General features: G+C 34.2%; 1 protein-coding gene across 2 annotated transcripts in view; it reads right to left on the reverse strand.

Annotated features, from left to right (window-relative positions):
* Klhl4 (kelch like family member 4) overlaps positions 1 to 15,595 on the reverse strand; it is a 70,699-nt gene that overhangs the window by 18,282 nt on the left and 36,822 nt on the right. For both annotated transcript variants that reach the window (XM_016009427.3, XM_006991155.4), the window contains exons 2-5: positions 13,985 to 14,149; positions 13,328 to 13,464; positions 7,057 to 7,253; positions 2,492 to 2,704 (exon numbers count right to left, since the gene is read on the reverse strand). In XM_016009427.3, coding sequence (XP_015864913.1) covers positions 2,492 to 2,704; positions 7,057 to 7,253; positions 13,328 to 13,464; positions 13,985 to 14,149 — 712 coding nt within the window. The remainder of the gene's footprint in view (positions 1 to 2,491; positions 2,705 to 7,056; positions 7,254 to 13,327; positions 13,465 to 13,984; positions 14,150 to 15,595) is intronic.

The following is a 15,595-nucleotide window of genomic DNA, read 5'->3' on the forward strand; positions in this document are numbered from 1 at the left end:
AACAAAAATTAGTAGATTTTTTTGAATGCTAGTGAAAATTTTGCTGAGGAAAACATTCCATTCATAATAGCAGCAAAAAGTAAAATACCTAAGAATAAACCCATTTAAGGAGGCAAAAGAGTTCTACCAGGAAAACGCTAAAAGACTGAAGAAGGTCATGGAAACTACTAAGAAAGGTTACATTAATGAAAGCAATGTATAGATTCACAGCCATCCCAAACAAAATGACAATAGTGTTCTTCATGCAAATGAATGGACACACACACACACACACACACACATACACACACACATACACACACGAGGCAGGGTCACAGAGATATAGAGTAGTGGAACAACATAGAGAACTTAGAAATAAACTATACTCCTACAGCCTAACTTTGGATAAAGACTATCTGTAGCAAAGATTTTCTCTTTAGCACATGGAGGGAGGCAAATCAGATATCCATATGCTTAAGAGTAAGTATAAGTTTCTACCTATTACACTGCACCTATCAATTCTAAATGGATCAAGGAACAGGGTGAAGATTGCATAAAATAAATAAAAAACTTCACAGAAAACAAGTATAACAGACCTCTTCAGAATGCAAGAAATTTCTATAAACTCTACATTTAACAAAGGCTAATATCTAGAATCCAAAAAACATTCTGAACTTTAAATACTAATACACAATTTATCCAATAAATAAAAGGACAAATGAACTGAACAGAACAGATAATCCTCAAACTAAAAAACACAAATGACCATTCAACAAACGAAAACAAGTTTCAACATCCTTAGCCATCAGGAAAACACAAACCACACTGACATTCCATCTCACACCAGTCCAAATGGACATCATCAATATATACCTGTAAGAATTTTTTTTAAGGATTTAAAATTCAAAATTTAAAACCTCTAATAAATAACATATTTGGCTGATGTAAACACAAAGAAACCCTTGTATATTGATGTTGCAAATGTAATCTGGTTAAAAGAAAATTAGTATGAAGTTTCCTCAAAAATCTAGAATAGAGCTACTATATAGTCTAGCTACATTATCCCAGAAATATATCCAAAGAAATCTAATTCAACATTCTATGTAGACAGTTACCTACTCACCCATGATTATTGCAACACTATTCACAGAATCTAAGATATGGGATAAACCTAAATGCCCACCAACAGATGACTGGATGAAAGAAAATGGTGTTTCATTTAGCCATAAAGAGGCACTAGACAATACAATTTACAAGATAATGGAGAGAACTGAAAACCATTCTCAGCAAAATAAGCTAGTCACAAAGAGAAATATCACCTTTTCCACTCATGTACAAAATCTATTTTTAGTTATATGTGTGTGTACTCAAGGGTGTGTCCCTTATAATTTCATGCCATGTTTATTTGTGGGGGAATAAAAGAAAAGCAGAAAAGGGACATGGGAGGTGACAGTAAGCTGAATATCAACAAACTATAATTGATGCATATGAAATGTCATTAGGAGAGCCTTAATTGCACTGTATGCAAATTAAAAAAAATAAAAATGTCAGACAACTATTCTTCACGCCATTAGAATGTGAGTAGCAACCACCTTAGAAAACAAATTTGGCCTATTGCTTGGTTTCATAATGTTTTATATAAACACATACAAATAAATAACAACTGAAAATGAAGAGAGAAATTATCAATACAGTAACATTTGTTTTTCAATATTAAAATTTAATTGAGGAATATGTTATAAAATGTATGAATTTTATATTAATTTTACAAGACTTCTTTTCATTCAAAAGTAAATTATTTGGGGCACTTTAGCCAGATCCAATAAATATGAAATTCATATGAGCAATGTGTTTTTCCATATTGTACCAACTATATTTACTATAGATCATTTTACAAGTGATAAATGGTTGTTAATGCAAATGTTGCAATTATACAATGGGCCTGCACTGCATTTGAGTGAAAATTCATGTTAAAATTGAACAACATATGAGCCAATCCTAGGTCTTAAGTAAGGACATTTATTTTTAGAATCATCTTTACTACAACCCTTTAATTCAGTATGTATAATGAGAATACCATTATAATGAGTGCATATGAAAAGACAGGAGCTTGCTTTCAATTACAACAGATAATTGTCCATGTTTATAGGTATTATCCTGTATCTGACTCCTCCTAAAGCCCCTTACACAAAGCTGCTATCTTGATTATTACCACTTTGCTTAGAAGGTGAGTGGAAACAGAAAAGGATCGCCAGTCATTTTCTTTGCTTGTTATAATGCTCTTTGGCAAGGGAGGAAACTGAAACTGATGGATATCACAATGTTCAGGATCATCTGTAGGTTACTCTTTTAAGCTGCAATTCCTTTGCTCCATTATAATATCTTTAATTGAAGAGTATGTTGTTCTATGAAGTGAATTCTTTATACACCATTACTATCTATATAATGACTGGCCTGCTGCCTAGCTGTTATTTAGAAATCTAATTTACATTACCTTAATAAAGTTCCATACCTGTGGCGAAAGTAATGGCAGTCTGATGTAAGAAAGCAGCTTCGCCAGATCTCGTTGCCTAGTCTGGGCATCATGACCTACCCACTGCATAAGAGCATGGAAAATTGTTTCTTCATCAGGCACATTAATGTCATCACTACACAGAAGTTTTGAAATTTCATTAGCTGGAAGCAGAAGGAATTCTTGGTTCTTTACTACATCAATGAAATGTTCCTACAAAAGAAACAACATCTTCTGATATAGTAGTTGAGAATCTGCTTAATAAAAATAAGAATACACAGTTTTTTATTTTGTTAACTTCCACAAAGATTAGAAAACACATTTTAATGTATTTTATTTCATGTTTTCATGTTTGTAATTGCCATATATTTCATCTGGTATCAAAGTACAAGCAGCTATATTTCAATTTTTCATCAAAGCACGACCATAATTTCTAGTTCTTAAATACATATTATTAGAACAGGTTATTCAAATATTTACATAGTTGAATAACTCAAGCTTTAAGTATAATAAACTATTATACTCTTAAAACAGAATTAAGTATTTAGTTTGTAATTTGAGTTGCATACAAAGTAGATATTCTGTGGGAATCTTAAAACAGAGTTTAAATAATTGGGAGCTTTGATTAAATCAAATCATTACATCACCTCTACTCCTAGTTTAGTCATTAGCAAAAGGAGACTAAGTAGCAAAATTGCCCATAAAGTAAAAAAATAAAAAAGGCTGCTAGTTCCATAATAAAAGGCTGATGCTATGAATTCACAAATGGGTATGCCTATTTAGACAATTAACCCTTTTTTGATTAATGCAATCAGTTGAGACAGAATTGATGTTCTTCCTGTAGCAAACCGCTATGCCTAACATTCCTCCCATTTATAGCAAATCATTGCAATGCTGTTTCACACATTAATAAATAATTATGCAAGTGTTAACTAATCACTGTGGGATCTTATGAGGACATGGAGTTACTGTAATGAGAAACATTGTTTGAACTCCTATATAATGAGCTGAAAACTCTGAACTCAAGCATTAATATCTGAAATCATGTTTATTATATTTTGCTTAATTATACAACTGTCTTTTCTAGTTGATAAAGCATTTATAGAAATGTTAAGAAAAAATGAAACACTATAAAAATTAAATGTATGTTTAACTGTCACCATTATCAGGTGTTAATTCTGAAAATGTATTTATTCCTCAAATAAAAATGGGAAACCAGAGACAGAAGATTTCAGTGTGCCAAACCTACTCAATGCCAAAATGGGTCATAGAGAAGTTTATTTAAAAAGCCTCTATGGAGAGTTAAAGCAATGATAAGAAATTGTTGATATGATATGTAATATAAAAACATATATTACAATTTGTGATCTAATTGATAACAGAGTTTGTTGCTTCATAAGAATATTGAAAAGTGATGAGCAATATAGATTCGCTTAAATAAAAGTATATATAATATGTTCAAATATCTGTGCATGCCACTGTGGAAATTCGTACTGTAGACAAGAAATCCTTTTAAATTGTCCTCTATTAAACCTAATGCTCTTTTCTTTATGCAACCTCTCCCAAAAATTTCTTCTATGTTTTTGGTTAACCATTAGGATCTGTACTTAATTTCATATAAGTTTTATAAAATAAATGTACTGTTTATTCTATTTTGAGTATTTATATGACTGAGATAGACTTTTTTTACGTGTCAGCTTGTGGTATGTATCTGAGGCTGACTGTGGATGAATACCACCCAAATCAGGCTGAGCAAGCTGCTTTTCTTATTCTACCAACTCAACTACAATTTAGGGATTAACTCTGAGTCACCAATAGTGCATTGGTGTCTCATTAAGGAAAGAAATGAAAGCACTTCCCTTTGGAGTAATTTGACCAAGATTGAGGCTAGATTTGACTTCTCTACTTTATACTCCCTGTGTGCTCTGATCTCTTTTGTCTGTTGTATGAGTCTGAATCTGTTCCTGAATATGTATCTGTAACTGTCCTTCTGTATTTGTCTGTGTGAGTCTCTGTGTCTCCCACTGACCAAGAACTTTGTATTTATTGAGCAGCACAGAAAACATCACATGGAGAAGGAATGGGGTACTTTACAGAAATAGTTAACAGAGTTTTATAAGATATTATGTCACTGGCTCCAACTGATTCCTACTGATCCAGGCAACAAACATCAACCAATATCCACTGCTTTTAATTTTTATGTTAGATTTTAGGAAGTTGTTTTCAACTTCTGTGTTTGCTGCTTTCACCATAGTATACACATGAATAGTCTAGGTCAGGGTTTTGGAAGAGTATATAATTTCAAATTGTAGGTATGCATTCCTTATCTTAGGCTGTGAAACTTGGTTATGTGGTAAATCCAAAGGAAGTAAGCTTGTTTGTCAACTTATTCTCTTACAAGTAGGCTAGATGGACAATTTGAGTACACAATAGGGCAACAGATTTAAATTTTAAGTGATTTCAAGGTGTACTATTAAGTGGCTGTGAGGTCTAGTAAAGCTACAGTCTTTCAGAATGTAAGAGATATTTTAACAATATTACATAGCTGCAATAATTTAATACTTATTTTCTCTAACATTTTTCTTAGGATGTAATTATTTATGTTCTTATCCTATCAATACAGAATTGTAAAAATATTATAAGAAGTATTTCTAACTTTATTGTAATCAGAATAGATAATAATATTATTGGAATGGATGTTAAGGGACAAAGCTCTATTGCATTTTTATGGACATCCTGCTTTGACACTCAGTTTGGAGAGCACAATGCAAAGAGGAAGACAAGTTCATTTTGAGCAACAAAAATAATTCAAGTTGTTTATCAAAGTGTATTTTGTCTGCAAGAGTAAGATACCAGACAGGAAACTGATAATACTTAGTTCAAGAATTTAAGCAATTTAACAGGAAGTTTTCATGTTTGGCTTTTATGGTAAGATTAACCTTTGAACTACATAACTGCTGTTCTTTTAGATTATATGGCATCTGTATTTAGGACACAGGAATATAAATAGCATGACTAAATAACACATTGTAAAATGTCAATCTATGATAATGTGATTCTTCACATACTGGCATTGTTTCAAGATTGTATCTGAAACTTCAAATTCTGAGCAATGAGCTGGTGGGGGTGAGGGAAGAAAGAAGAAGAAAATTTACAAAAAAAAAAAACTTACACAACTCAAATTTGATGTGCTAAGCTTTAGAAAAGTACTTATATGTGTGTGTGTGTGTGTGTGTGTGTGTATTTGTCATACAGTCTGTTACTTGTTTTGAATAATTTTACATTCAGTTTTATGTTTTTCATTAGTATGCAATTAGCTCTTTTTAAAAACTCAAATGAGCCGGGCGGTGGTGGCGCACGCCTTTAATCCCAGCACTCGGGAGGCAGAGCCAGGCGGATCTCTGTGAGTTCGAGGCCAGCCTGGGCTACCAAGTGAGTCCCATGAAAGGCGCAAAGCTACACAGAGAAACCCTGTCTCGAAAAACCCAAAAAAAAAAAAAAAAAAAAAACAAAAAAAAAAAAAACAAAAAAAAAACTCAAATGAATGGAGCAATTTAATTTGTTCAAAGTATTTATCTTGTGATGAAGTTTCAAAGCAATCCGTCTCTCTTTTAAGCTACTGTTTCAGAGGTTAAATAGTTTGTTTTCATTTTATCAGACAAGTATTAATAATCACAGTAAAGATTTTACTTTATATCGAATGTCCAGTTTTCCTTGCCCCTTTATATTCTGTATTTCATTTGATTGTTTCAATTAAATAAAGATGGTTTTATTCTGAACAAATTCTAAATAAGTAAGATCTACTGATATATTCACTTGCTTCATGATAATTGGTAGGGGTAAGAGGGATTTTTAAAATTCAATGAATGAACTAAACTCTCTTTTTAACCAAACTACAAGGTTTTTCTAATACATAAAGCAATTTAAAAAAAAAACATTTGAGTTACTAATCTTAATGATCTGTTACTATTTACACTTTGCTTTGCTTTTCTGAGACAGTCTCATGTATCCCAGCCTGGCCTCAGACTCTTTATGGAGTTGAAGATGACCTAGAACTCCTAATCCTCCTGCCTCCTAGAATATAGGCTAGAATGCAGATATTAGCCACCATGCCCAGTTTATGAAAGGCCTATGAATGGCACCCATGATGATGTGCATGCTAGGTAAACAATCTAAAAACTGAGCTGTATCCACAGTCCTAGCAGTTTTTAAAGTTGAGTAATATATAATTTCAGTAGAAATCCTAATTTGTACAATTTTACAAAAATTGCTAATTATGCAAAAACTCATAGAGGTAATGTTTTCAATGCTGTAGATTCAATTACAAATACAGAGTTGTTCAGTTTAATAATAACCAATATTTTAATTTTCTGGAGTTTAGAGATTTAGTAAAACTTTAGTTCTAAAGAGAAACTTTTGAGTATTATTCAAATTAACAAAACATTTTAAAAATATGTATTATGTACAAGTCACCTGAAAACTATTGTGAGTTTATATAGGCTTTCAGTTTTATCAGAGAAAGTATATATTATTACAATAAGTTAATTTGAAACAAATGATTTTACCATAGTGTACTTATGTGCCACGTTCTGGAGCTCCACACAGCCCTGGGCATCTCCAAATGAGCGAATCCCTAGGCAGTTTGAAGGATGTAGTTGCTTTATGAGGAAATTGCAGCAGACATCAATGACCTGCGTCAGCTGTAGGAGACATGCAGCAGCCAGCAAATTTTCAATGGTGTCTTCTCTCAGTTGCAGCACACCTAAATGGTTTAAGTTAGTAAAAAAATTATTGTATATCACATAAAATAAGACACAGATAATTTAGGTGACATTTTTGTTGCTCTTTATAGGGGCATCTATGCCTTTTAGTGTTCAGTAGCTTCTCTAAGAATATGGTTTTAAGATAGAAACACAAAGGAGTCTTTGTGTACATACAAATGAGGAGGGAAAAGGCTGTCCAGCAAGATTATACAAAATGACTGTAGTAAATGAATAGTGAATATTACAAAGAATGGTAACAGTATTCTCTTATCAACTTAAGAAAAGCTTGCATTTCAATTTTATACTAATCATTTTACATTCTATACATATATAAGAATACCACCTTAAATTTATACAATTTAAATTTTAATAATATATAAATGAAGCTCGAAAAATTCACATTACGAGTTAAGGGAATGCTATGTCATATTTTCTAAGGATAATAACATTGATCATAAGTATAGTGACCATTTTGTAAGGGTATATATCTTTATAAACAAGAGACATAAGAATATTTTTTTTTCTGCTTTTTATACATAAATTTATCAGGTAAGGGTTATCTTTGTCCAAACATTAGGCTCAGAATTACCTCTGACTCTTTCTGAAAATGAGGAGAATATTGCAGAGTTCACAGTGAAAAACTGCTCATTTGAATTAACATTTTACTATGAAGTTATCAGAAGCAATTTAAATCATGTGTTTATAATGCTCTGTTATGTTTTAGGAAGAATTATTGATGATTTGTTACAAAAATTTGTAAACAAAATATACCCCTATGTTTTGTCATTTTAGCCAAGTTACAGAAGTTATAAACATTGTTTCCAATGGTTTACACAAAGAATATTACTATTTTTTGGTTTGTGAACAGCGAGTTTCTCTTTCTAACAGCCTTGGCTGTCCTGGAACTTACTATGCAGACCAGGCTGGCATCAAACTCACAGAAATCTGCCTGTCTCTGCCTCCCAATTGCTGGGATTAGGTACATGTGCCACCATGCCTAGCCTCAAATGATTTATAGAAATAATATGTTGCTGGAGGGCTTCTCTCCAGGTTCCCCAAGCCCCGCAGTCCCACAATCCACTTATAAAATAATCACTCAGATGCTTATATCACTTATAAACTGTATGGCCATGGCAGGCTTCTTGCTAACTGTTCTTTTATCTTAAATTAACCCATTTTTATAAATCTATACCTTGCCACGTGGCTGGTGGATTACCAGAGTCTCTACATGCTGCTTGTACTGGCGTTGGCTGCAGTGTCTCTCCTCCTTCTTCCTGTTTCCCCAATTCTCCTCTCTCTTTGTCCCGCCTATACTTCCTGCCTGGTCACTGGCCATACAGTTTATAAGTGATATAAGCGTCTGAGTGATTATTTTATAAGTGGATTGTGGGACTGCGGGGCTTGGGGAACCTGGAGAGAAGCCCTCCAGCAACAAATGGCGCCCAACGTGTTGGCAAGAGTTTCCACCTAAAACCTGAGAAAAGATTCTAAAACGGAACTAAAAACAGCTTCCTAATTGTCTCTCTCAAATGAGCGGCAGCCTGCCGGTTTGAGCTACTGGCGGGTTCCTAGCATGCAAGCTCGATCTGCAGTATGGCGGGAATGAGGCCTCTGCAAGTGGCACATTAAGCTGCATGGTGAATTTAGCCTTTGCTAGTACAAAAAAAGAGGTTTCTGGGCTACACGCTGCTTAGATAAAAGCATAGACCCACGATGGCTCCCAGAGCTGGCGGAAAATGTACCACTGCCATGTTGGGAAGCTGAAGTGGGCGGAGCCAGCAGCCACAGCGCCATTTCAGGCTTAGAAGGCTGCAGTTTAAAGCAATAGGCTCAAGGTAATATAAAACATAAGCCACATAAAGATGGCTACCACACAGAGAATCTGGATTATGTTCTCTTTGATATTCGTAACTGAAGAGAAACATTTGATTGCAAAAGCTGTTGAGTTATGCCAAAATGTGTGTTTTAAAGGTACCTTAACTTCAAAATTTGGATGTAAGGATATGTTGCTTTGGAAAGGAGGCTCTGCTTTTGTTTCCACAGAAAGCCAGAGGCTATGGATTTGTTCCAGATTAAGATACATCAGGTTTGACCAGCCAAGACCACCTGAAAGGTCTCCGATGACACCATGGCCCAGATGATCCAACATCCAGAATTGTTTCAAGGCAACTGGCTCAGTCGATACGGTCTCACGGACTACTCCATGATCCTAAAATTTTCTTTGTGTCCCCATAAGATACAGCGCCCCCCTCCAGCAGGAAGTAGTAAGAGAAGCTACGCCCAAATTCCCAAATATACTAAGCTGACTTTGGAGATGTGTAAAAGTTAAAACCTTCCTTTTAAAAAAAAGAAAGGGGAAGTGCTGTGGGACGGTCTGTATGTCAAATTGCTCTGATTGGTCAATAAATAAAACACTGATTGGCCAGTGGCCAGGCAGGAAGTAGGTGGGGCAAGGAGAGAGGAGAATTCTGGGAAGCAGAAGGCTGAGGCGGAGAGACACTGCAGCCGCCGCCATGACCAGCAGCATGTGAAGACGCTGGTAAGCCACCAGCCACGTGGCAAGGTATAGATTTGTGGAAATGGTTAATTTAAGATAAAAGAACAGTAAGCAAGAAGCTTGCCACGGTCATACAGTTTGTAAGCAACATAAGTCTCTGTGTTTACTTGGTTGGGTCTGAGCGGCTGTGGGACTGGCGGGTGACAAAGATTTGTCCTGACTGTGGGCAAAGCAGGAAAACTCTAGCTACAATAATATTATTCTTAAAAGTTTTGTTTTTCATTCTAAGAAATCTTATTAAAATGGGTTAATTTAAGATATAAGAACAGTTAGCAAGAAGCCTGCCACGGCCATACGGTTAATAAGTAATATAAGCGTCTGAGTGATTATTTTATATGTGGATTGTGGGACTGTGGGGCTTGGTGAGATCTGGAGAGAAGCTCTCCAGCAACAATAGGTTTTTCACAATCATAAATAAAAGTAATATGTACTGTCATTTGCTCTATTTATTTCAAACTCTCAATGTGGGTGACAGTGGTGTAGATTGATCTGTTTGTAGGGCCCCTGGAAGAGGAACCAGGCCTTATCCCAGGTGCATGAATTGCCTTTTTAGAGTGCATTCCCTATAGTGGGATGCCTTGCTCAGCCAGTATCCAGGTGACAGGGGTTAGGTCTTGCCCTAACTTGGTAAACCAGCCTGTATTGACTACCCAAGTGAGACCTTATCCCCTATGAGGAGTGGTTGGGAAGTGAGGTGGGGAATACGTCAGGGGCGGGGAGGGGGGAGTGGCAAAAGGACAGGGAGGGAGAAATGTGGTTGGTATATAAAATAAAATATTAAAAATGGACCACATGTGCTATGAGAAGCTATTAAACAATTCTTAGTTTATGAAGATTTAAAATTGACATGATCATGTTAAATTTTGCTGTAGTCAATGAAGAATGCACTGAATTAAGCAATACTTAAAAAATAAAAACAAACAAAAAGATCAAAAAATACTTTCCAAGGTGTGCAGTAAATCTACACATTTAATGTGTTTAAGAGGAGAGAACTCTTAATATCTCATAAAATAAGAAATATAATCATATCCTGTATTTTTAAACCTCCAATTTCTCTTACATCCTTGCAACTATGGAATCATATGATAGTCTTCACAGTAGGATTCCTTCAACTAGCATGGTGTTTAAAAATTCATTGCCTATTAACAGTGCATATTATGCATCTAACTGATCTATATTCTTCATCAGGTTATAAATATTCTGATTTTTCATTCTTTATAATTATGACTGACACTATTATGCCATTTGTGGACGTACTTTTGTATGCCATATTCTACTTCTCTTGGGTCAATTTGATCCTGACAATTTTTTTTTTTTTTTTTTTTTTTTGGTTTTTTCGAGACAGGGTTTCTCTGTGTAGCTTTGCGCCTTTCCTGGAGCTCTCTTGGTAGCCCAGGCTGGCCTCGAACTCACAGAGATCCACCTGGCTCTGCCTCCCAAGTGCTGGGATTAAAGGCGTGCGCCACCAACGCCCGGCGACAATTAATATTTTTATCTGTTGTTGAACTTGAAAATTTATCAAGACTGTCTGCATCCATATTCATCATGGAGTTTGACCTGTAACTGCATTTTTGTTGTTTACTCATTTTGCTATTTATTTGTGTAAGACTCTTTTCATAAAATGAATTTAGAAGCATGCCTTTCCTTTCTATTTTGTGGAATTATGCAAGAAGTATTCATATTAGTCCTTTAAATGTCTGGTAAAATTCAAAAGTGAATGAAGTTGGGTTTGAGCTATTTAAATTGCGTTGTTGGAACTTTTAAACTGCCTTATCAATTTCATTATTTGTTTTAGATTTACTGAAGCTTTGTTTTTTACATTATCTTAATTTAAAGTTGGTAATTCATATGTGTTTATAATTTAGTCATTTTCTTTAGATTTTCTAATATATTGAAATACATATTTTCAAAGTATACTCAAATGATTCTCTGAGTTTAATTATTATCTTCTCTGATGTTTCCCGTTTCCTCTCTAATTTTATTAAACTTGATTTTTTTAAAGACCCAATTCTTTGTTTCATTGATCCTTTGTATTGTGTTATTCTCAACTATTTAATTAATGTATGCCCTGATCTTAGTTATTGTTTTCTGATTACTAATATTGAAATTACATTGTTGTGATACCCATAATGTTCATTAAGTTGCTTATTTGAGATAAACCTAACTTTTTAATGTAGACATTTATAGTTATAAATTTTGCTCTTTGAAATACTTCCATTTTATCCCACTGTTTCTAGTATGCTATTCTCATTTTTCCTTTGAATGTAGGAATATTTAATTTCCTTCCTGATGTCTATGATGATACATTAATCATTTAATAATATATGGTAAATTTCCATGAGTTTCTATAGTTTCTGTGGGTTTTTTTTTTATTGATTTCTGGTTTTACTCAATTGCAATCAGATAGATGCTGTATTGATTTTATAACTGTTCTTTCTTTTTGATGAATTATTCATTTCAAGAGTTTACAACTGCCCTTAACTCCAGCTCGATAATCCAATAATCCATTGTATCCCTGATGGCACTTACAATCAGTTGCACATTGCCTCCCCACCAAGTACACATATTTAAAATTAATATAGATGAATTACTCCATACATTGGGGGACGGTTAGAGACAGGGTTTCTCTGTGTAGCTTTGCACCTTTCCTGGATCTCCCTCTGTAGACCACACTGGCCTTGAACTCACAAAGATCTGCCTGCATCTGCCTCCTGAGTGCTGGGATTAGGCGTGCGCCACCACCAGCCCGGCTTACTCCATACTTTTAACCCAGACAAGACACATTCTTATATATTTATGCTAAAATACCCCAATCCTTTCATGGTAGTAATATTTAACAACACTTTCTTTATATTTTATATTATGGTAATTAATTTATTATTTTGTCTTTTTTTATTTTACCGGTTTTAGAAAGTGATTTAACTGCTAAATGTTATATTTTCATACTTGCAGAGCATAAATAATTATAACACATGATGTATAATTGTAGATGAATTTCTAAATGGCCTTATTAAAAAAAAACAGCCAAATATATGGGTGAAAGCCTTAGAGAGTTCAGGGAAACAGGGAAAGCCACCAGCCAACCTTACCTCACCAACTCTGAAGCTTCCAAATGTGAGTTACTTCCTGTCTACCCACACCTTTATTCCCTTGCTGTTCTGCCCGCTCATTGGCTCTCTTAACCCAGCTACCTCATTTCCTCTTCCTACACAGCTCTTTCACTTTCTGTCTATCTGTACAGACCTCCAGGTCTCTATAGTTGGTACTGGGATTAAAGGTGTGTGTCACCACACTTTGCTCTGTTCCCTAGTGTGGCCTTGAACACAAAGAGATCCTGCATGCTAAGGGATAGGATTAAGGGCATGTGCTACCACTGCCTGACTTCTTTGTTTACTTAAAATGGCTTGTTATTTCCTCTGATCTCCAGGAAAACTTTTTTTTATTTATTAAGCACAAATAAAATATCCCAATATATAATGCAGAGTTAATGTTAGTTAATGAACAATGAGAGTTTACCTGTATAAGCATACTGCACCAAAGAATTAAGTGCATTTGGATCTACACCTTCCATCCTGACCTCTTCTTGTCTGGCTTCAAGCACATCATTAGTAAACATTGCAGCAAAATAGTCAGACACAGCACTGAGAACCAATCTAGAAACAGAAATGTTCAATCAATACTTTTTTCAGTCAACAGTATCAAAAATAATCATGCAATACTTTCAATAAGTTTGTGAAACTTGTCAGTATGCTTTCTTCATTAAAAGTTCACAGTTACCAGGCATGGTTGCAAATGCCTTTAATCTCAGAGAGGCAGAGCCAGGCCAATTCTGTGAGTTCTAGGTTAGCCTGGTCTACATAGCAAGTTCCATGCCAGACTGGGATATACAGTGAAAGTCTGTCTCAAAACAAACATACAAAATATCACAATTTGTTAAATTGTACTGTTGTTAGAAAGGGCAATTAAGTAGACTGATCTTTTTAGAGTTCATGTTGTTTCATTTGCATCATCAAAATATCAAACTTTGCCTGTATTAAATATCAGACAAAAATATTTGTTCAATATTTCAAAGTGAAAATGATTTTCACATTGTCCAATTTATAATTAGTTTACAAACTCCTCCTCATTCATACTTGTATCCTTTGGATGTTCTGTCTGCATAATGATACTTACCTGTGAGCTGGGATTTTGAGAGGTCCAGCAATAAGTAGCACATCACACAATTTTTTCTCTTTCAAATAGTTCTCCATTTTACAGAGAGTATGATCTGCATGGTTTCGAGAACGGAAGTGATCCTCAGAAATGATATTCATTTCTTCAGGTTCTTCAGCATATAGTCTGAAAGTTAAGTGAAAATGAGAATATGATTTATCATATCACTATTTTTCACATTTCCATCTTCTAATATATGTATATATGTATATATACATATACATATATATGTCTAGTGGAAATCTAGTTACAAATTCTATATACAACATATTTGAGTAAATTACATTAAAATTTTCTAATAAATATTTCACTATGATTACTGCTTAAACTTCCATTCAAATGATGAGTTAAAGTATTTTTATTCAGAACAACACTACAACCAGTATTTTTATATGTATAAATATAATCAACAAAATATCACCCTATTTTTTGCTATTTCTTTAATTCTTATAGTTATCATGATTATGTTTAGACATAATTCAAAATAATATTTTAAATCATATAAAAAATAAACATTTAGACAGCAGCAGATCAAGCTACACAACTTTCTTGCCTATGCAGAGGGCCCATGCAGTCTCCACAGCTATTGATCTAAATTTCATGAGTTCCCACTAGTTTGGTTTGGTTGTCTCTGTAGGTTTCCCCATCATGATCTTGATGTCATTGCTCATAGAATCCCTCTTTTCTCTCTTCACCTTACTCAGCTTTTCATAATTTCAATAATCCCATCTATCTTTTGCCTCCGGGCTTTTTCCTTTTCTTACTTCAATAATCTTACTTTCACTCTTACTCTTCCAGGTTTCTCCTTCTATTTCTTCTCTCTGCCTGCCAGCTATGCCTATCCTTTCTCCTGCCTTGCTCTTGGCTGTTCAGCTCTTTATTAGACTATCAGGAGTTTTAAACAGGCACAGTACCACAGCTTCACAGAGTTAAACAAATGTAACATAAACAAAAGTAACACAGCTTAAAATAATATTCTGCATGTACTTGTATTTCAATAAAAATGATATTTAAAATACAATAAAATTGAAACTAAAAATAGACTATTCTGTTTTCTATGACTGTGCTGTACCACTTTTTGAAAGACAATTCCTTCATTGAATGGACCTTTTAAAAATATAGTATCTTTTCTCACCCTCACTGCCTTTACTTAGCCCATCCCCAATATCATGCTCCATCACTTCTCATCTAGCTCCCTTCCTACTTTCACTAATTTGGGGTCAAGATTTTTGTACCTAACTCACCATCTCCTCTGATGATTTAATTTACATTAATATGTCAATCAAGTATTTAGTATCTATTAGTTTTAGTTATTACCAGTAGTTACTAAAATAGTGGAATATATTCTCAATAGAGAGGACTGGATAATTGGAATTTTGTGACCAGAAATGATTTTTTTGTGATATTTCTTTGGACCAATTTGGTTAACAACAAAGTAATTTCTTTAAATACCAACTAATTCAGATTTTTACTAACATATAATGACTGATGAGATATTTTAAGTGTATTTATTTTTATCATGCATATATTTAGACCCTAAACATCCTACAAAGATGACCCTAAATAAGCTCA

Source organism: Peromyscus maniculatus, chromosome X (assembly GCF_049852395.1).
Source record: "Peromyscus maniculatus bairdii isolate BWxNUB_F1_BW_parent chromosome X, HU_Pman_BW_mat_3.1, whole genome shotgun sequence".
NCBI lineage: Eukaryota > Metazoa > Chordata > Mammalia > Rodentia > Cricetidae > Peromyscus > Peromyscus maniculatus.